We start from the raw sequence: 24,724 nt of genomic DNA, 5'->3' as shown, positions 1-24,724 counted from the left end.
ATCAAGAGTTGCGATAATAATAATAATAATAATAATAATAATTTTTTAAATTATGATTTAAATTATTTTTAAATAAAAACATTAATAATTCAAAAACTATGGACAAAAAATGAACAAAATGTATTTTTAAGTAATAATACTAAATACAATAAGCACTGTTTATACATTTCTCAAGGTACTGGATGAAAACGACAACTAAAGTCAAGATGTCTTCAAGATGTAAACAAGATGGCAGAAGGTTTTTTTTTTTTTTTGACAAACTTATAGCATTACAGTGTTTAACAAATGATTTTAATGTTTATCTTTTACAAAAAATTTACACCTTTACAAATCCATAACAAATTTAATAAAATAAGAACGTTTTTGATAAGTTTCACTGACCTTCTTCAGTTACAATGAAATGGAAAAATAAAAGAAAGTAATACAAATTTTAAAATGTAAGTACATAATAAGAAAGTGGCAGGTGCTAATAATGTTGCAACAGTATATCAATGCAACCCAACAATCTTCAAAATTCTAAAGAATGATAAAAAACCATATAATCATAATTTGATCACACGGATTTACTCCATCCTGATAAATGATCAATGTTTCAAAACTGATCTATGTAGGTGCCACTGGATGTAATTTGCAACAACAACTCAAGGAGCAAGTAAGCAATTGAAAAAAAAATCTTGATAATACAACATTGGCAGCTTACTCACAACATCAAGACATACAAGTAAACTGGGAGCAAGCTACCATCATCAGACCCACAGCTAATATGCACACTATAGGATATCTAGAAAAATTAGAAATTTATAAGGCTCATAAAAAATCCAGGTGCAGCAACCATAGAGACGTGGACAATTTGTCTACCGCATGGTGGTCCATTTACAAAATTTAATTCTTTTATTAATGAATAGTTCAAAATTGAATTCATTTATTACCTACGATTTTAAAAGTTCATAAAAAAATTAACAAAATCGATTTTCAAAATTCTGAACTGTAAATTAATAAANCAATATCATATTATACAAAATAACACCAAATACATTTTTATGATAAGTATTCTATCAATACTTAGAAATTCTTACAATTTCTGTCAGTTTTATCTAATATTTTTATTTACATGTATATTTTTTATAAACTATTCTTAGCACTGTTATCAACTTTAAAAAATAAGAAATAACCAGATCATCTTTAGCAATTTTTTCAACCTGTTGCTCTTTCATTACCTGTAATAAATTAAAATAAGTTTGAAAAGTAAGTTAATTCTTTTCAAACCTTTTTATACCATTCTTTGTTAAGTTTAACAATTAAACAATTTATTAAGAAGAAAATTAAAGTCTTCTTTACAAGAGTTTAAATTTAAGATTATATGCAATTTTAGATTTAAAAATATAATTAGGCTCCTGTAAAAGAAGGTGTTTAGTTTGCTTATAACTAGAAAAGAAATCAAGAATTGAATTTTGTAGTGCAAATTAAATAATTTGAAAGAATTAAATTAAATTTTAGAAAAATGTGATGATTCAGAATACAATTTGAATTTGCACTTTTGAAATATGACATTAAGCAATATGCCTAATATCATTATCATTATATCAATATTACAAATGCTTGCAATACAAAGTTCATTTAGTTAATAACAAAACCAGAATATAAAATTCATATTTAGCAATATTCAAGTATATTTATACATTGATAATAAATGAATATTGTTGCTATTTAAAGATACAGTATATTATTCTATATTCTAAATTTTATGGAAATCAATTATATCATATAAATATTTCATGTGTAATAAAAATTACTATCTTATAATAATAATAATAATAATAATAATAATAATAATTTTTTAAATTATGATTTAAATTATTTTTAAATAAAAACATTAATAATTCAAAAACTATGGACAAAAAATGAACAAAATGTATTTTTAAGTAATAATACTAAATACAATAAGCACTGTTTATACATTTCTCAAGGTACTGGATGAAAACGACAACTAAAGTCAAGATGTCTTCAAGATGTAAACAAGATGGCAGAAGGTTTTTTTTTTTTTTTGACAAACTTATAGCATTACAGTGTTTAACAAATGATTTTAATGTTTATCTTTTACAAAAAATTTACACCTTTACAAATCCATAACAAATTTAATAAAATAAGAACGTTTTTGATAAGTTTCACTGACCTTCTTCAGTTACAATGAAATGGAAAAATAAAAGAAAGTAATACAAATTTTAAAATGTAAGTACATAATAAGAAAGTGGCAGGTGCTAATAATGTTGCAACAGTATATCAATGCAACCCAACAATCTTCAAAATTCTAAAGAATGATAAAAAACCATATAATCGTAATTTGATCACACGGATTTACTCCATCCTGATAAATGATCAATGTTTCAAAACTGATCTATGTAGGTGCCACTGGATGTAATTTGCAACAACAACTCAAGGAGCAAGTAAGCAATTGAAAAAAAAATCTTGATAATACAACATTGGCAGCTTACTCACAACATCAAGACATACAAGTAAACTGGGAGCAAGCTACCATCATCAGACCCACAGCTAATATGCACACTATAGGATATCTAGAAAAATTAGAAATTTATAAGGCTCATAAAAAATCCAGGTGCAGCAACCATAGAGACGTGGACAATTTGTCTACCGCATGGTGGTCCATTTACAAAATTTAATTCTTTTATTAATGAATATTTATTCATTTATTTTTTGTTTTTTATTTTATTAATTTCAACTGCACTTTCTGTTATTTATTTATAATTTTAAAATAACATTCTTGTATTCAAATTCTTGTTCTTTTACAATTGTACTTACATTTTTTAAATTTGTATTTATGTGTGAGTAAAATTTTCATTAAGTCCTACCCTACTTGAGATATGAACATGATCCCCCTTTACCTTTAATTACCAAAATTTAATAGTATCAATACCCTTACATACATGTTACTATGCTAAATTTTGCTTCTTTATCTCATCCTGGGATATCCTGGGATATTTAAAAAAAAATAGGTAGGTCAAATGTGACATGATTACAATATAATGTTATAATGGCTGTGAAAGTAATCTGTGTTATGTTATAACAGGCTATGTGCATATCTATAAGATAATAATTTACATAAAGAAAATAATCTGTGGACAGACAGAGAGAAGGTAATAAGTAGAGATAGCATCATTAATAAATTTTAAAAAATCCTGAAATTTTCCACAGATTAGTGAAGATCTTTGGACCACTACTTGAATAGCGTTGATGTACAGTACTTATTAATAAATTATCAATAATACTATAATAACTGTGCTAAACATACTGTACGTTTAAAAAATATGTTTAGCACAATTAGTAAGTTCATTACAGTAAAATCACTGTTTAATAGCTACAATACTTTTATGAAATTTAAAACATATATATGGAAAGTTTTGCAAAAAATGTTTTTTAAAAAGAGTGATAATTATACTTGAATATTTTTAGATATATAATATGTTAACAAATAAAATGTAGAATAATTAAAAATAATTTATATTCATGACTCATTAATTTTCATTTAAGAAAAATAAACAAAAACAGAAAAGAGTATAAAATAAAATGTTACAAGATTTAAACTCACTTTTGTTAACTCTTTTTCTCTCATTTCTAGCATACTTTCTAAATGGCGAGAGTGGCCTTCAGTTTCAATTAGTTTTGTTTTGAGTCGTTCCATTTCAATTCTTTCTTCTTCTAGCATTTTGCTTCCTCCAAAATAAAGTAAACAAAAAATTAATATATAAAATAAAAAATTATGATTTTTTTGTTTTCTTGAAATGTAACTGAAAAATACTTTATACAACCATATTAAGGGAAAAAAGACTAACAATGCTAAAAGGCTTTCAAGAATCAATTATTCACTGAGATTAAATACTTTTCAGAACTTTAATATCCTATCTTCAGATTCCTCAAATAGAACATACAGAGAACACAATGCTCAAATAAAAAACAAATACAAACTTTTAAATAAAGCATCTGTAAATCAGTAAATGAAAGTAATATATAGGTAGTAACAGATAACAGATAAAATATTAATTAATAACAGATAATTTTAACTTAAAAACTTAATTTACATAAATTTTTAAAAACAAATTAATATATTTTTAAGATCAGTTTCCAATATGCTTGCTTTCTTCAATTGTCCTCCTTGTGAAGACCATCTGTTGAAGCATTTTTCTTTTGTCAACATTCATCTTTGAAGTAAATTTTGCCATTGGGTATTATTACTACTTCTTAAATGAAATAGAATAGTCTGTGAGCATTTATCTTGATTCTCCAGATGTATTCTTTTTCCAGTGAGCTTGAGAAAACCTGATGGATAATTTATTTCTCCTGTTTTGTGACTTCAGTTTCATATTCTCAAATAACCTTTCTTTACATATTTACAGATTTTTAAATAACATGTCAAATTTTAAGATATTTCTGCAAAACACACAATCCTTACAGAATAATTATTTTTTTTTGCACTCTATTATAAATGATGATTATGACATTTTTTTATAATCACTGAGTTGGTTATCTCTCAATTCAATAGATATCAATTGCATACAATTGTATAGTTTTATTAGCTTTTCTATCCATCAGGTTGGGCAATGCAGCAGTGGTATTTTAGTTTTTCTTAAATTCTATTTTGTTTAAAAAATTTTTGAATACAATGACTCCATCTTAGCCTTTGAAATACCAAAATTATCTATAACTTGTATTAATCTACACTCTTCACCATCTTCATGAGAATATATATATAGTCGACCCCCTTATAACACGGGTTCATATAATGCGAATTTGTACATCGCGGCAAAAAAATTGTAACAGTATTCATATAAAGATGCTAAAAGGGACTCGTAAAATGCAGTAAAACATCATTGCTGACTCGTGTCGCGACAGGATTGGTCAAATCTGGACCAATAGTGGACAAGCAGCCAAACTACTTACACGCTACAGAGAGTTTAGGCGGGTAAGTTAAGTTTACTATTGTCTGTACAGTATATAAATTAGGTACTGTAAATCTAATACAGTACTGTAATTTTATACATTTCTTGTGAAAAACATTTCTTATTCAACGGCCATTAAAATTATTTCTATTAATGATGTCTCCAAAGTTCAGCAAATTTTTTGAAGAAAAATAACTTATCAGAAATCACGGCCGCCATTTGGTGCGCTGCTCCGCGACGAAAACAAGCTTAAGCAATGGCATCATCGAACGGTGCACACTCGGTAAGTAATCCTACAATTTTTTGTTTATAACATAATTTATACAGATTATTCCCAAAAAATTACAGTGGGTGATCGGTTAACGAACATAATCCGTTCCAAGACTTTGTTCGCTATCCGAATTGTTCGTTAACCGATTATCAATTTACCATAGGTTTTAATGGGAATTTAATTAATTCGTTCTGGAGACCGCCAAAAATAAAAAAATATATACTTTCTTACTATGTTTATTTATACGTAATAATAAAAATACATACATGCACAGTCTTGCGTTTTTATTAGTCATGTTTTTTCCGTTTGAAAGGGTTAAAGAATCTGTCTAATGTCGATTGCTTTTCTCTCTTCTTCAGGATTTTTCGTAAGTAATTAATAGGATTGCAATTGTAGAAATCCCCAAGCCTCAACCTGGTTTGGATGCCATTCTAAGACCGTTGTTCTGACATCCTCCCACTTCTTCAAAGGATCTTTAATAACAGATATCGGCATTAATCCTCTTTTTCAGAAGAAAACATATCTCGCCGAGTTTCTTGGTGTTCTTCATTCAAGAGTTCTTGGCGTTCTTCTGTCGTCAGATCCGTTTCAGGTTCCATTATGAACTCTTCGATGTTCTTTATTTCTCAGATGTGATTTTTGTTACTCCTTTAGCTGCTTGAGTCTTCTTGATTATACAGTATTTTTCTTAAATAAGATTGAACTGCGGCCTACTGTAGACCTGTTCACGCCATACTGCCCAGCAACATTAGGCATCTTCTGCCCACTCTCTACCTTTGCTATTATACTCTCACCTTTCGAAAAGAAAAACAGACGCAAAACTTAACGAGTGCCTACCCGACAGTCTCGCGAATACATAAAAGAATTGTTTTGTCAGAAAAATAAAAGGCTGGAATTACAAGGGAGAGTTTCAAAGTTCGGAGGAATACTATCCGATCGGTATATACCGGCTTGAGCGTCGATGTCGACGTCTCCCACACTCCGAAAAGTTTCGAATTGTTGCCTGAAGACAAGAGAAGACCAATTGGTATTCATTATTTTACGTTGCTTCTTCTTGTGTTCGTTCTGTGCAGTGTTCGTTATCCGATCATGTGTTCGTTGTCCGAACATAAAAATCTTTTGCAAAAGTGTTCGTTATCCGATCTGTTCGTTAACCGATCACCCACTGTATATGTGTTTTGGAAATGTTGAGTCAAATTAGTCTAGAATCAATTAATTTTATGGAAGAAAACCTTTCAAACAGCCATAGTCCATAAACTGCACACATGTCGGACTGTGATTGGCTCATGTATTTAAGGATTCCTACAACGTGAAATTCTTATAAAGTGGAACGTATCTACTGCATTATAGGGGGGTCCCCCCTATAATGCAATAGATACGTTCCACTTTATAAGAACGCATTATAGGGGGTCCCCCCTATAATGCGTTTTTGTTTTGTTTTATATCATATTTGTATTCGTTTTTTATATTTGTTTTATATCATTTTCTTTATTCTTACAGTAAATATTTTATTTATAGAATTTTATTGTGTGATGATTTTAATGTGTCCAATATTTTTTGGAATAAATTTTAAATCATATTTTTATCAGTTAGATTATTCTGAACCCTGAATAATAAACTTCATTAATAAAAAAATTTGTGAAATTTATTACTTTTTAATTTTAAGCAGCACATTAATTTTCCTACCCATGTTAATTCATTCTTTGATCTTACTTTTTCTATTAGTAAATAGAATGTTTGATGTTTCCTGCCACTCTAGTTGATGGCTTTAGATCTGACCATGGTGCTGTCTCTGTTTAGAATTAACATCAGTGAAAAGTTCAGGTCCACAATATTTTCTCATACCAATGGCCCCACTTAAAACTAAATTGGAAGGGCATGTCTAAATTATTGTGTTCATTATTTTGTCATTTTTGAAAAGCTCCACTGTACTACCTAAGTGAAAATTAATTATTATTTACAGTTATTTTGAAAGTGATATTGAAGGCTTGTGTTCCAAAGAAAAGAACTGTTTTAAATTCAAACCATTGGTTCACACCTGAATTAAAAACCTTATGAAATCATAACAGGAAGTTTTTGCATCTGTGGAAAACTGTCAATTTCAGTTCCTGTAAATTCACAGAATAATTCAAAAGAAACTTTATTTTGTTTTTATATTTTAAATAATTGTTAAATTTTATAAATTAACAATTATTAGTTTATTTTAAATTTGTTGTCAATAAGTTTTACATGACCCCAATCATTCAAGTTTTTGAAAAACATTAATTAATTAAAAGGACTTCTGTGAATATACCAGACTCCAACATTTGTAATATCTACTGATATGGAAAATTTGCTTATATATATTACTCTATTAAAACATTTTATTGTGTATAGTAAATTTATTTCAGTTAGCTTTCGATTTTCTACAATTCTATTTTTAAATTGGAAAATTTACTTTTATATTTAAACAATATAAGAATCAATTCTTTTTTATGCAATATTCTTAGTTTTAGTTACTTTAGTTGAATTTTTATATCATTACTACAGAAATAGCTAAAATGAATTTTGAAACTTACCAATTCCTTTGTTCTGTAACATTTCCATGAGCTTTTTAATACTTTCATCCCGAGCAATAAGAGTTTGCTTTTGAGTTTCAATTCTCATTTCTAATTCCTGATGAAACAAAGATTTCATACTTAAGTGAATTGAAATTACATATTATACATAAAGTATATACAAAATTTTATGCAGTAACTTAACTATAATAATAAATAATAATTAAAATTAAATTTATTAAATTTTTCTGTAAGAAGCAATAATGAAGTAAAACTATGATTACAGTTTAGTGATCTGAGAAAAACAAACAGAACAATTGCTCTAAATCATATTCTGTTGATATTTTTAATTTAAAACTTGTATCATATTCATTTACATATAGATGTGTAGAACAACAACACAGAAATATTTTTTTATGTTGAAAATATTCACAAACTTTCTACAGCATACTGCACTCAATTACAACTATGCTTTAAATATTTATTTTTCAATTACAGTAGAGCCTCGATTATCCGACTCAATTGGGAACTGGGGTTGGTCGGATAATTGAAAAGTCAGATAACCGAAAAGTATGAAAAAATCCATTATTAGTGTAGTATATTATTATATCCCATGTAATTAGTATATCGCTATTAACCNCAGAACAATTGCTCTAAATCATATTCTGTTGATATTTTTAATTTAAAACTTGTATCATATTCATTTACATATAGATGTGTAGAACAACAACACAGAAATATTTTTTTATGTTGAAAATATTCACAAACTTTCTACAGCATACTGCACTCAATTACAACTATGCTTTAAATATTTATTTTTCAATTACAGTAGAGCCTCGATTATCCGACTCAATTGGGAACTGGGGTTGGTCGGATAATTGAAAAGTCAGATAACCGAAAAGTATGAAAATTATAAAATTAAGCCTCGTTTAAATACTGGCTCCCTTTCATGGTTGAATGAGTGTTGCCAGCTAAAACACGTAAAAATAATATTAAAGTAGGCAAGACATAGCCAAATATTGTAGCGCCACATCACTAGCAAACATTTGAAATTTGCCGACTAGGACGGTCGGTTAACTGAGGTGTCGGTTAATCGGGGGTCGGATAATCGAGGCTCTACTGTATATCTAAAACTTTTTTGAAACTTTTAATTTCATATTTCAGAATTTTATGTATTTAATATACAGGATATCCAAAAGTAAATTATCCAAGCTATATTTTAAGATTATTTCAAGAAATGTTAAAACTAATTTAGTACAGCTGCATGTATTTTCATTCATGATTCATTTGCAGTAACTTAATCATAAAATTACACAGTTTTTCCAAACCAATCTTTTTCAGTTGACTGACTTTTAGACTACCATGCATTATATTAACTTTACATTTTATTTCTCCTGCTATTAGATACTCTAACTGTTTTATCAGGGGTCGGTCTGGAAAATTTTAAAATATTGCCAACCATTATGCCAGTTTTTTATTTTATTCCCCATTTCAAATCATTTATTGCCACTAGTTTTATGTACTAATTAATGCAGGTGCTGACAGACTTATCAGTTTGGTCTGGAAAGCAAAAGTAACATGTTATGCTGTTACTTACAAGAGAAGGGTCAGATGTTTGGTTCTCCAATTCGAACAAAATTTAATGAGAATGTAGCCTTAAACACAATCAACTCCTTGTCTAAATAATAAGACCCACTTGTCAAACATTTCCAAAAAATGGGCCTCTGAAAATATAGTATTTACAGTACAGTAATATCCCGAACTTACATGATAGGTGGGACCGAGCGATAACCGTGTAAGTCGAATTCGTGTAAGTCGGTATAATTTCGCAATTTATGTAAAATCCAAGTCGAATGTATGTAAACTAATAAATGTTCTCGTTAATCTTATCTCGTCTTTTGATTTGTTCACAGTTACAAGAAATCACCACATAGAGTCTCTCAAGTCTCCGTAGATATAACAAACACAGAAATAAATAACACAAAATAAATTGTAGCTATATGTCAATTCTGCACGACACATCCAAACATGTAAGCTGAACAATAGTGTGGGAGAGTGAGTAATCAAGAGTTGCGTGGTACTCAAACAAAAGACGAAATCGACGAGATTTGAAAATTGCGTAATTCTGGGTTCGCATAAGTTGGGGTAGCATAAGTCAAGGTATTACTGTATTGTGCCAATTTAATGTGAACACAAGTGAAAATTTGAAAAAAAAACCATTTATTGGTTAAAGATGAATAGAATCGAAAAATGAATACAATTTAAATTGTTTTAATATGAAATATGTCCTCCCTTGGCTTTAATAACTTCTTGAACACGTTTTGGCATGGAATCAATAAGTTTTTTACAATTTTCTGTTATTTGCTAGTCTCAAAACCATATCTAAATTACAGCCTCTATCGGTTTTGTTTTTGTTGTGCAATCTATTTTATGAAGTCTAGCATTTACTATTAAGATCTGGTGAATTTCCTGGCCATTTAAGGCATGATATCTTTTTGTCTTTGAAATATTTAATCATGATCTTGGAAATGTGACAAGGAGTTGAGTCTTGTTGAAATAGTGCTTGATCATTGGCATCAACTTTTCCTAGTTCAACTTCCAATCTTTGTTTTAACAAGTCTCTGTATTTTTGAGAGTTCATCATGCCTTTGACCAGCATAAGGGATCCAGTACCTTTATAAGTAAAGCAGACCCAGAACATCTTTAATAGATGTTTAACTGTTTGATCAATATGAGTTGCTGTAAGTTTTTCATTGTCACTTTTTCTAATGTAACAAGATTGCTGTCCTTGTACCAAAAAATGGCTCTCATCTGAAAACAACACTTTCCTCCAATCTTCAACAGTCCAGCACACATATTTTTTTGCCCAATCATATCTTTTTTCATCATGGTAGCAGTCAATAACTGTTTCTTTTGAGGTCTAACCATTTTTCTTCCACTTCTTATAAGTCGTTTTTGTATGGTGGTAGTCATGAACAATAACTCTAGCGTGTGCTAAGTCTTGTTGAAGTTCTTGACTGATTTTCCTAAAGTTTAATTTACTTTCCTTTATTAAAAAAACTTCATCCCTTGCTGTTGTCTTTCTTTTCCTTCCACATTTCCCTTTTCTGTTCACCTCAATCGTCCCAGTGTCCCTTTTTTTGCTTCAAAATCTTGTTTACAGCTCCTAAAATCACATCACACTCCTTGGCAACATCTCTTTGAGTCATTGATTTGTGTTCACTCAAAGTAACAATCTTACTGTGCTTTTTGGGAGTAATATCCATCTTCAAAAAAAANTTTTTTGCTTCAAAATCTTGTTTACAGCTCCTAAAATCACATCACACTCCTTGGCAACATCTCTTTGAGTCATTGATTTGTGTTCACTCAAAGTAACAAGTAACAATGTTAGTGTGCTTTTTGGGATTAATATCAATCAAAAAAAAAAAAAAAAAAGCTAATAAAGCCTCAGTTCAGCTTCACTTCACCAAAAATGCAATAATTCAAAAAAAAAAAAAAAATGTAACATGTCTGTAGCTTGGTATGTCTTATTACTCACTGACTCAGATCAGTAAAACAAAATGACATAAACGTGTTGTCAACTGCAAAAAAAAGCAAAATTGTGTTACTTATCATGTGTTCACATTAATTCGCACTGTACTGTAGCTTGTATTTAATATAATTTTCAGAGACCCAATTTTTTAAAACACTTAAGAAGTAAGTCATATTATTTGGACAAGGAGCTGTTTGTGTTTAAGGCTAGATACTCACCAAGTTTTGTTCGAATTGGAGACCCAAACATTTTGCCCTCTCCTTGATAACAATAGGAATCATTTTTGAATAATTGTTTAATGAATAATTCCAAATAAAACATTTGATCACAATGTTTAAGAAGTATTTCACTGGTTGTCATGTCAAAATTTTTGTTTTTTTTCTAATGAAAAAAAGATCAAAGTAAAGAAAAAGTCACCCCAAAAATTCCCCAAATTTTCTGTCAGTTGATAAAAAAAATCTCCAATCTTTCTTAATCTTCTCACAAAATGGCCTTCTGTTCTCAATGTTACTTCCTACTTTTCTGCCCAAACTTGTCACATAACATCATGACATCTCTAGGTGAATGGGACTCCCATTGCACAGAAGCTGGACTTTTTGCTGTTTTTCCTGAAGTGTGCTTTGTGATTCCATTTCATGCTGAATGTTGAAATAAGCAAACTAGAATTTATATCGAAATAAAAATATCGCCAAGTGGCAATTTTAGCACTATGCAGTACAGCCCCTGCTTTATTAATTTTACTCACATTTTTACTTCAAAAATAATATATTATATACATCTTATTATTTTGCTTTCTGATTCAGCTGAGTATTTTTATGTATAAAGTTTCAAAATATCCTATATAATAAGGTTTCATTTTTTAAGGGTCTTGTAAGGGCCATCCTACTTACAAGATTAATAAATATAAATACATTATTAAAATAAATATAAATACATTATTATATTTATTAAATTAAAAAATTATCACTTGTCAATCAATCAAATGTATATTTATTTTATATATTTGCTAGATCTTTTACTAAAAAACAAAAATATCAATAGTAACAGAAAAATTTACTCCTTAATTGAAAAGCATCAAAACTAAATCAGAATGCTAATGACAGATATTTCCATTTACACCAAAAATAGTTTCATTGTAAAAAATAATATACTATGTACATTTTTTAAAATTATGTGGAAAAAGAGATGTTTATATTAGATGTAGCATTCCTTGCACATATTGCAGAAAAGACATCCACTATAAATACAGCTGAATAAATGCAAGTTAAATATATGATATTTTTGTTTACTTGTTTGCTTTATAAAAAGCAAGCAATGCAATACATCAGTTCAATAGTAAATTGCTCAGTACTATTGATTACAGTTTACCTCCTATAACACTGTTGATAATTCCGTGTTATATGAATTCCATGTTTACGAGTCACATTTTATAAATACATGGGATGTGAACAGCTCATGTATTTGTGAAATCTAAGTGACTTGTACAACGTGGAATTCATATAACACGGAATTATCAACAGTGTTATAGGGGGTCTACTGTAATAGTTATAATAGTTACAATAAATAAAAGATAATAATATAAGAATATCATTGTACTGTATATGTTTACATTACTAAACAAAATTAGTTTCAGCGAAAATACTGTTAGCCAACTTGAAATGAACTATTTGTTTTTTTAGTAATTGCAATGTCACCAGAAGACATTTTAGCAATTTATATTATTGCAGAGACATAATGCAAAAGGTTGTCTCTGTAGACTGTCGCTGGTGATTGTAAAGATGGATGTTTGAAGACTTTTGTATCTTCTGTATTTTTATATTTTATTTAACCATTTAATTGTTACATATAAAATGGTCTATATGCATATAATATAATCTTGAAAAGCTGAAACTCAATTGTGACTTTTTATTAATTTCATAATAATAAATTTCTCATTTTTTGAGATACTGTACAACAGTATCTCAAAAAATTAAATTACAGACTTGTCTTTGGATCAATATCCAAAGACAAGTCTGTAAGAATTTTCTAGTCACTTTTTGTGGAGAAAAATCCATCAGCAGAAGGTGCATTGATTACAATTTACAAGCATGGACATGGTGGGTTACATCTTCAATGAAAACAAAATTGAAAGGTTCCAAACATAATGAGCTCATGCCTTAATGCTGTAGATCAATCAAGTGAATGCTAAACATGGCACAGTAACAGTGCAATCATTAAACAGCAAGCAAGAGAGTTTAGTGAAAGGATGGGAATCACAGAATTTAAATACAGTAGTTGGCTGTTGTTTTAAACAAAAGTGTGATCTTTCTCAGTATGTTAAGGAGTCAGAGTAGTATTTGGCTGTGGACAACAGATGTCCCTAGTTAACATGTTTATCTGTTTGGTTATATGATTGATCTAAACCAGTAGTGCAGAGAGGATGTGGCCATAGCCATAGATGCCAACTGACTGAAGATACTATTTTTATTTTAAATTATTAAATCAATAATAATTACATATACTTCAGAAAAAGTAATATGAGACTCAATATACATATCATTTTCAGACATAAGTCAAACTTTGTTGCTATGTCAATGATTCTAAATTATATGTCTAAAGACTGGAGCAGGTCAGAGTAGAGTAACTGGAAATGATAAGAATAAATTATTGATTCAAATCCCATTTTAGGTTGAGCTTTTCTTCCAAAATATAAATTATTTATTTCATTAAATTTCATTTGCTGCGGTCGGCAACACTGCGCTGACCACCGTCCCCAACCCGTGTGACGTCAGAGGTCGAGGTTCACACTTTTTGGGTCGACGTGCTCAGGTTCGGACGCTCATCCCGTACTCTCCGACCTTTGTCTACAGGATCGGCGTTGTTCTAACCATCTGTACATAGAGTTGTAATTATCGGTAAATAAACTAGTGAATATGACATTCAGATCCTTCTTTCAACCCTAGAATATATAACTCGATGCCACAACGATTCCTTTCGCGGATGCGATCGGATTGAGCGATCTGACTAACTTCAACTATTTAGAGGAACCATTAACGGTCCCCTCACATTTTTAATTATTAATTTCAATACAAGGTGGCTGCTCACCTTAAGACCAAATTTATTAGTTTAGTTATTCTTATAAAATCCAAAAATAACCCAGTTGATTTTGATTTTCAGTGTAATCAAATTAAACTTACTCTTTTTTCCTTTTTCTAGTTTTATAAATTTTATAAAATAAAAATCATCAAGTATTTTATATAAATATTATATAGCTTACTTTAATTGTTTCCCTGAGGAGATAAATTTCTTTAGTCATATGGTCTTTTTCTTGATATAATACTTCTAAATGTTGTTGGACTTCGGCATCAGGGTTTCGCATATGAGAAAGACGTAATTCTTCTTCAAGCTGTCTCATCATTGCTGCTTGTTTCTAAAAATGAAATTAATAAATATATCATTATATTATTTATAAAACTTTTATATTCAAAAAATTAATTGTTATAAATGAATTTTTAATTTAAAAATTTTCTTGTTAAAAAATGACCAATGAAGGATAAAATGAAAACAAACTTTCTTATATATTCTTGTCTATAAAAATTTTTAAAATAATAGATATTAATTTTTTATCTTTCATGATTTTCTATAAATAATTTTAAAATACTTTTTAATAATTTGGTTTTAATTAAAAATATATTTAATTTATTATTAATACTTTTAATCACATTTACTCATGAATTTTTTCTGAAAGATCTACTACAATTACATAAATATTTTCATTAATTAATTAATGATATTTTGAAATATTAAATCATTAGCATAATTTCTTGCAGATAACCCACAGTGGCACATATCTTGTAGAAAATTGCTAGAAAACCACCTCATAACTCACACTATGATATAACCTATACTTCTGAAATGATTATTGAAAGTATAACACCAGTATGAAGTTTAGAATGTATTATCTCATATGTTATTTTAATATGTTTTATTTCTGTTAATAGTTCATTCTAGATATAATTATGAAATAAATAAAATGAAAATCAGAATACTGAGACTAAAACTACTAAACTTCATAAGTCAAAAATATGAAATGGTTACTAAACAACATTTTTTCAGACTGGGCGACAGACAACTGGGCAACAAAATAAGAGATGAACAACAGACAAAATACAGATTTTTTTGTTTTTATAAAAATTGCCATTCTTTTCTATTGATCTACTACATGGTAAATTTAAATAATATTTTTTAAGATACAAGTAAAACAAGTTAAAAGAATGATTTTGTAATTAACAAACATATAACATACCTTATTTATTTATTTATTTTTACAAGTAAATAGAAAAGGATTGTTGATATCTATCCCAAAATTAACAAATACATGTAAAAACAAAGACAACAATTACATAAAATTAAAAATACATTAATTATACATTAAATATAATATAAATTAAAAGAAAAAGTATAAAAGTTCTTTGAAAGAATTTGTTTCCAAAGAACCACTTTTCTTTGATGTGTTTTGTTAATTGTTCTGACATAAAATATTGTAATTAACAATGCTACAGTGCATTATTTTAAAATATTTCCTTTTCCTAAGTTGAAAATAACTTGTAACTGGTAAGTCTTAACCCTATATATTTTACCAATATTTACAAAAAAAAAAAAAAGTAAATAATTGAATAAATAATATCTGCTAAATCACATGCTTGCTAAGTGTGCAAAAAGTCATCCACTTAACTGTCACTCATTGTTGTCACATACTCATATTTTTTTTTAACTTATTGCATCATTCTGTTTTATTTATCAAATAATAACAATTATATAAATTCACCAAGTTGTGACATTGAACCAAACAAAATAAGAAGAAGAAAACATGATTTCGACAAATAAATAAAAAAATTATATAAATGCTAAAATAAACATGAAAAAATTAACTAGAAAATAATTTTAATATCAATGATAGGCTATCTAATAACACAAATTTGAGAATCAATCACTGAGCTCTTATTCACTGTAGAGAACTATACCTTTTTTAAAACAAAAGAAATGGTTCCTTATATGGTAAAAATCTGATCAATTGATCTAATACGATTCTGAAATTCTGTCTCATTCATTCAATTACTATTTAGATAATGCTATGCAAAGATTCATTTTACTACTTTTTTTCCTAACTTGTAAATTATTTAATAATATTTTATACTGTATATAAATGTTACTTTAATTATTATATAAAATGGATTTATACACTGTACAATTTAAAAAATGAAGCAAATAAAGCAAAATGATAATGACACCATGTTTAGTTTTGATCTCATATTGAAATGGTGAAAAGTAATGCTGTTTACATAAACAAGGTAGAATATTGCACTATTAAGCTAATGCTATCATTTCAAATATACAGTAGACCCCCTATAACGCTTAGATACGTTCCACGCTAATCGAATTTTACGTTATAGGAATGATTAAATACATGATCCAATCGCAGTCCGATAGGTGGGAACTTTACAGACTAAGGCTGTTCGAAAGATTTTCTTCTATAAAATTAACCGATTCTAGACTAATTCGACTCAACATTTCCAAAATACGTATAATTTTTTGGGAATAATCTGTATAAACTATGCTATAAACAAAAAATTATAGGATTACTTACCGAGTGTGTACCGTTCGACTACGCCGTTGCTTAAAGCTGGTTTTCATCGCGGAACAGCACATTAAACGGCGGCCGCGATTTCTAATAACGAATTTTTCGCATAAAAATAACTTGACCTTTGGAGACATCATTAATATAAATAATTTTTATGGCCGTTGAATAAGAAGTGTTTCTTTCACAAGAAATGTATAAAATTAGTGCTGTATTAGACTTACGGTACCTAATTTACATACTGTGCAGACGATAATAAACTCAACTTACTAGCCTAAAATCTCCGTAGCGTGTTGCCAGGCGGCAGAAAGCATATATATAATTATAATAAAGTTACAATAAATTAAGTTAATATATAATTATATATACAGTACCTAATTTATATATAATTAATATATAATTATATGTACAGTACCTAATTTATATATAATTTATATATAATACTAAACAGACGATAGCAAACTCAATTTAGCCGCTCCGTAGCGTGGCGCAGGGTCGGAGGTAAGTAGTTCGGCTGCTCATCCACTATTGGTCCAGACTCTATCAATCTTGTCGCAAAACGACGTTATAGGAGGTACTTTATACGAAAGTTTCTACAATTTTTTCGCTACGTTATAGGAATTGTCGTTATAGGAACGTACGTTATAGGGGGGTGGACTGTATATAATTACTAGCAGTTCCTGGCCACACATTGCTGTGGCTCAAAATGTATCTATTATAAACGTATAACACTCCTCTTGGGGGAAGGGAATTTTGAAAAATCTTTTCTTACAAGTTAGTGTACATTCTCTTGACATACCCTATTAAAACGCAATCAAAAATGCAAAAAACTGCATCTAAAATAGAATAATATAAGACCAGTTCTTCACAGTAAGTCTTAATTTTGTCCCTAACTTTGACATCTATATAATATAAAAACATGCACGTATTTGAATGCAACATTGTGTCAAAATTCCAAAGCAATCGGTTAAGAACTTTCAGAGATTTAAGATTTTGAACAAACAAACATATACATTTTTATTTATATACATTTCAGTCATAAAAATTCACTTTCCAGAAATGAAAAGAGTAAGAGTATTACAATTATCAAGTCACATGTCTTAATCATTTCACCTGTATTCAAAATAAATTCCCCATTATTTTTAATGACCTTATTAAATTCATTTTGCAATTAATTTGATAGAAGATATCCTGCATGCTATGTGTATTGTGGATATAGAACCATATGAAGCTAACTCTAAATTTTGCAGTTTTTTAATAACAGAGTATTCCTATTACATTCAACACATTCTATTTGGAATCTTAAGCAGATATATAAAATTCCAAACAGTTATAAAAAATAGCAAATGTTTGGTTGTCAAAGGTTGATTCAATTAAATCCCATTTTCTGAAAATTACTGTTTCATAGTTAGTTGCTTACAGTTATATACACACGATACAGATAAATACAAATCAATATAAAAATCTTTTGAAAGTTTAAAACTTTCAAAAGATTTTTACATTGATTTGTATTTATTTATGAAATTAATTTGTTTTGAGTTTTCATTTTTGTTTTGCTTTTTAATATTTAGAAATATTGAGCCACACATCATTTATAATCATAAAATGAAATATTCAAAAATCATCTTTTAAATTTTTTAAAATTAAATAAAATTTAAATGGAAATATTCTTTTATCTTTTGCAAATATTTTAATGTAAAAATGTGTGTTACAGAATAAGTATTCATATTAAAATTGAGAAAATCAACAATTCTTACTGCATTTATAATAGATGGGATATATGATCATAACAAACATGGTGTAAAAATATTTTCAAATGATAGAACTAAAAATTTTTCTTTTAAATTCTATCTTTTTATAGAATTGGACTGTAATATGCTTTATCAATCATAGTTGACATCAAAGTTGGGAAAAATATTTTGTGAAAGAGGAAATAGAGTTCATGCTCTAAATAATCCAAAACTAATCAGTTTCTACATGAAAAATTTAGTATACAGTAGTTACCTGAACTGTTGATACCAATGTTAGATGCTAAGAAATTTTAATCATTTAAATAATTTTAAACAAAATATAAAACCAAACAGCAGATTATTAAGTTTCTCTTTCTGTATCTTATATTCAATTTGATAGAGTGGCTAAAATATGTGTGGATTATTTTCCATAAAATACATGCATGTTCTTTTATATGCTTTTTATTAAAAATTTCCAAAAATAATATATTGATAAATTCCGGTATTGCAAAATTATTGTTTTGAAATATTGCAAAANAAATTAACAAGAACATACAGCATAAATATCATTATTGAAAATATGAGGTAATTACACTATAATAAATAAAATTAATTATAAACAAATTGTGATTAATGTAAATTATTATAACAGAAATAATAAAATTTTAAAACTTGAAAAAATTAAAGGATATAATAATAAAAATGATTAAAAATTCTTTTACTTAAACTTGTATCTAAAATATTGTTAACAGAATATGTTTAAGTGATAAAAATATAATTATACATTCAACATTTTGTTATCCCATATAATAATATATATAAAATATATTGTGGCATTCTGCCATGTTGTATATATATATATTTATAATAATTTTGTATAGTTTTCTTTCTTTGTTTCTTTGTCTATCCTTTCCAGAATGTTCTTTCTTTAACTCTTTCACCTTGGGTGGTGATGACTAATTCTGAGAAAAAAAGAAAGGAATGACACCCTGAGGGCTAAATTGGGAGAATGAGAGTCATTCTTGGTGGGGACTTTGATAGGACTGGACCGACAAATTGTGCTCTGTAGTGTGTTTAGGCAGCGTATAGAAACGAAAGAAGACCCGAGAAAGAATATTGGAAACTTCGGTCAAGACGGATCTATGAAACACCAAGACAATCAAGAAAATTTAACAAGAACAAGGACCATCCACAGATCCAAGGGAGAAAAGCTTCGGAAATTTACCACCCCAAGATCACCATTGAAAACTGGGTACCCACTTTCCTCTATCCTTACTCTAATTCCTGTTCTATCTACTTACTCCCTTCTTACTTAGATTTAGTTAGTTGTAAGCACCTAGTTGTAGTTTGTTGTAAATATATCGTTTTCAGTAATTTGTAGTGTCGCGATAATAGAGTCAATAACGACCTGTTATATCAAGATTTGTACAGTTCAGATTATATACTTGTGTATTGGGACTGATAGGAGCTGGCATTCCAAAGAATCAATTTATTGTACACAAAATAAAGATATTAATTTTATAATGTATTTTTGTAACTCATTTCGCACTTATCATCACAATATAAAGGATAGCTTTGAGAATTTTAATAAAAATTAACAATAATAATAAATTACAAATTTTGTTTGTCAAATTTAAATTAAAATTTACTGGAGTGTAAAGGTTTTATTGTACTTTTATAAATTACATCATCCCAAATTACCATATAGATAGCAAAAGTTCAAACTCACAAAGATGAAGTAACTCCATATCATTCACAAAGAAAAATCCTATGGAGAATGTATATCAAACAAATGTAGGGAGAAAAACTCTTTCAAATAACATTTCTTAAAATTATATGATTTAGTTCTTATAGATTTGCAACATATATTACTCAATTTCCAAATTTCTTTAATTAATTAAATTGTTTCAAATATTGATTTCAGTTTTAATTCTATATCTAATTCCACCTGAAAGTGATTTGTGTTTTGATTGATGTTTTATAATTTCATTTAAGAATGTTTTGGAACCAATGATTTTTACCAGCCACAAAATAATTCCAATGATTGTTTTGTTATATCTACAAAGTTTAGAAAATAACAGTGACTTCAACCACAATAAAAACAGTTCAGTTCCTATTTGCACATTCTTATAAAGTTTCTGCTCCAGTTTGCTTTATTTGATTTGCAAAGAACCAGTAAATCGTTGAACAGGTAGCAGTTCAGTTCAGAGATCGGTTACCATGTTGGTTTATAAAAATTTTGGTCATGAAATCTAAATTTAAAAATAATGACATTATTGTTAACAAGATTCTAGCAAAAATAATATAAATAAATGATCAAAATTATAACATGGGATCTTTTAAAAAAATATTGATGATATAACAACATAGGTATACTAGATAACTTCAAGGAATGCACTCCATGTGTGTGACATTGGTGTCATATCCCTATTGTTAATCGCAGTCCTCTTATTAATTGTTTTGTACATTTTGAATATTTCCAAGTATGTAAGATGAAACAGTCATAACATAATGGATTAGATGTGTACTATCAAAAACGATATCAACATCTTGGTTAGAAGAAAAGGCTGCCGATTGAATATAATTCTATCAGCATTTCAAAGTATAATCACTTATGCACTATAGATTTATGCACATTTTTACTGTTCTATGTTTCTTATAAAATTAAACTATAGAAATTTGTACTGATAATCATTAACTAACAATTTTTGAAAGTAACAATCTAACTGTATGAAAAATGCCTGTATGAAAAGTTGCCAAGTTCAAAATTTGCCAAAATTCACAATTTACCGTAAATTGTAAATTTTGTAATGATAATTGTAGCTTGAGTCTGTCCTACAATTAATACTAACTTAGGAGAATTTTGAACCAATATTAACATCTGTGTAAGTTTCATATCAATAGTTAATCTCACACTTTAAAAAAATTTGGGTTAAATGGTACAGTACAAGCCAGTTCAAAACAACTGGTTCAGTTCAATTCTGCTTTCAACAGATATCCCACTGATTTGGTCCTAGTTCCAATTCAGTGAAAGTGATGAAAGTTCATTCTGGTTATCATTCTGGTTTTGGTTTGATTTGAATCTCTGGAAAATAATATAAGCACTAATCAATTTTTATATGATAATGTAATGTTGGTGTATGTTTATTTGTTCATTAATTATCTGTAAATTTATGATTGTGTAGCAATTTTTTTACAGGATTCTAAAAGTAAATAAAATAAATCTCTGAAAATATTAGCCAATAAATTTCTACTGGAAAATCTGAAAGGTTAATTTTTTTTTCTTTTTGAAATCAGATATTAGGTAATTTTTCAATGATTTTGCATTGTATTGTTGTTATTAGATTTCTTTATTATTATTTATAATGCTATCAATAAGGATATATAAATATATAAAATAGCCGAATGTCTAATTATGATAACTGCATGGCTTAAAATCTATAGGTCAGCTGTTTCTATTGGGTAAAAATATTAAAGGATTGCTGCAATAAATTCCATTTAAATTAACTTTAAAAAGATTAAATTTATTTGATCAAAAACTGTTCTATAGTATAGAAATTTATGATAGTCCTTAATAAAAAATTTCCTCTTATTGAATTAGATTACTTGAGCCGGCAAGTGTGGCAAGGCCAAGAATTCTGATTAACATAAGACACTAAAGACAGAAAAATACAAAAAAAAAAACATAAAAAATTATAAAAATATTAAAAATTATCTCACAAGTATTCATGAACTAATTGCAGGTGCTAATAAGTTATATTCATCTCTATAATGTAACTGTTATAATATATTTAATGTATCATTGCAGAAAAGCAGATTAAATATTATATATGTGTAACTTCTATTTTTCAGAAACGTGCCAACATCCTTACACTGGCGCTGATATTTAATTAATGTATATTAAATCTTTTTGTAAAATAAAAAATTCCTCAGACAAAATGAGAGTTTTGACAACACTGTCTTGAAAAGTATATACAGTACATAAAAAAATTTTTATTTATGAATATCCAATGATATCACTTTTGTTTATCTTTTTCTACAATTGAGCTCAATACATTATTAATTGTGCTCAATATTTATCATACTTCTATTGTTTTTAATATAGAACATTAATTATGATAATTTTTTATATTCAATTGTTATCCAGTTGCCAATTTCAAAATTGATAAGTCGGACAAAAACAAAAAATCATCAAGCATCCATGCTGAACTTTGTATTTCTAAGCATTTATATACTCAACCAATAAAATCGTCAAACGACAAAATAATCGATAAAAATAACTTAGTACGAAATTGAAGCCGAGAGTAGCTCTTCAACCTACTGCGACTGATACAACAAAATATTAAGTAACAAGTAAACGACGTTCTCAATTTCCCAAACCACGGTACAGCAATGATCGCACCAAGTGTGCACCAAGTTTTATTATAGTCCTAAGTTATATATAACTTGTAAATGTAAAATTTGACTCTACCAGTTTCGTATAAAATTTTAACACATAAAGTTAAATGTCTATTGGAATTTTTGATATATAGTGCGAAAGTCGGAATTAGACTGTGTACAGTAACTCTGGACGGTCCCAAATTGGGACGTCCGTCTGGTAACTTGATTGTAATATAAATTGCATCAATTTCAAAACATATAAACGATTAATTTATATTACATTATTTTAAAACGCGACAGAAGATTGAAGGCGATTATATCAAAAACTCAATTGACAAGTTTAACCTAAAATCCAGTTTGTCATTATTGTGTTTTCAACGTCGAACAGTTGTGACGGTCAATGTAGGGATCATTAAATTTTCAGTTAGAATTTGCGACGAAAACATTCATTGTCAAATGACAAATTGTTGCTAACGTTTTGAAATATTTCATAAAAGTGAAAGAACAAAGAAAATTATCGTTATTTAATAAAAGTAAATAAGGGAAATGAGTTCGCTGTCGGCACGAAATAACCAATTTTCTTTGATTTATTTATCGTAATATTAACGTATTTTTAATTAATGTATTATTTTCGAAAATCTAAAACCAAATATAACTGTTACTGGCTAATTTTTTTTTATCGAGTGTATTTTAAAACTCAAAATAGCGCTTAAAGCTCATTAAACAAGAATTTTGTTGCTTAAATTTATAATAATTTATTAATATTCTAATGACAAATGATATTCAATTATATAATTTTGTTTATAGCAAAACAATATATATACTGTATATTCATCTCTAACATTTAAAAGAAAAATAATTGTACTGTATAATAATTTATTTACTGAGAAATCATATCCTGTCAATTATAAATCTATTCAAACTATCAATCAATGCTAATAATATATCATTTGCTGTTCTTTCAACAAAGCAAAACTTAGTAAGCACGATGAAATAAACCAGCAACTAGTTGCTGAACTTTCCCGGCAACATTTAAAATTTTGGTGGCGCCATTTGTGATCATATTTTATTAAAAAACTTTTTATATTTTTAACTATTATAAAATGGCTAAAAGCTTAATTTTCAGGGTAGGGATGAGTTTTATAAAAAAAAGTGAAAATGCTAATAAATGGCCATTAAGTCCATTAATTAAGTAAAATGGCCATTAAGTCCGACCCTATCGAAGCTATGAAGCACGACTCTCCCCTTTATCTCCTCACTCCTCGACCTTTAATCAGCAAAATTTAATAGCATCAATCCCCCTAATAAGCAAACCTCCCAGCAAAATTTCAGAAATTTTCAACAAAATGCACAGGAGTTATTAAGCTTCAAAGTGGGTAAACAAAATTGTGTTTTCCCATAAACACTAACATCCATAAATACAGAAATTACTCCCGAATTTTTTTTTTTTTTTTTTTTTTTTTGCATTTTTCGACGTTTCAAGGTCCCGAGTCTAAAAATGTAAAAATCTTGGGGAGTCATTTTTTGACCGATCGTCATACTTTACCTTTGTTATATATAACAGCCGGGAAAGTAAAAAAGCAATTGAAAGTATTTAATCGAAACTTCAGTTTATGTATCATTCTTTCAGATAAAATGCAGTATTCGTAAACTGTTTAATAAAATTATTAAAATGGAACGGATATAAACAACGAGTAAAAGTTTC

At 28.1% G+C, this 24,724-nt stretch overlaps 1 protein-coding gene across 5 annotated transcripts in view; it reads right to left on the bottom strand.

Moving 5' to 3' along the window:
• Window positions 1-24,724, bottom strand: part of LOC111617999 (centrosome-associated protein CEP250-like) — a 222,207-nt gene that overhangs the window by 83,356 nt on the left and 114,127 nt on the right. For 4 of the 5 annotated variants that reach the window (XR_002755510.1, XM_023359412.1, XM_023359410.1 and 1 more), the window contains exons 2-4: window positions 14,549-14,701; window positions 7,782-7,878; window positions 3,605-3,729 (exon numbers count right to left, since the gene is read on the bottom strand). Coding sequence is in view for 4 of the 5 variants with exons in the window: in XM_023359412.1 (XP_023215180.1) it covers window positions 3,605-3,729; window positions 7,782-7,878; window positions 14,549-14,701 (375 nt within the window). In the remaining variant the exon portion in view is untranslated. Of the gene's footprint in view, window positions 1-3,604; window positions 3,730-7,781; window positions 7,879-14,548; window positions 14,702-24,724 lie in introns of those variants that run through there. The other variant, XM_023359413.1, reaches the window with a different exon arrangement.

Source organism: Centruroides sculpturatus, unplaced genomic scaffold (assembly GCF_000671375.1).
Source record: "Centruroides sculpturatus isolate CEXI.00-Female unplaced genomic scaffold, Cexi_2.0 scaffold36, whole genome shotgun sequence".
In the NCBI taxonomy this organism is placed as follows: domain Eukaryota; kingdom Metazoa; phylum Arthropoda; class Arachnida; order Scorpiones; family Buthidae; genus Centruroides; species Centruroides sculpturatus.
The sequence above is the reverse complement of the archived record's forward strand: the minus strand, read 5'-3'. Positions and strand labels throughout refer to the sequence as shown.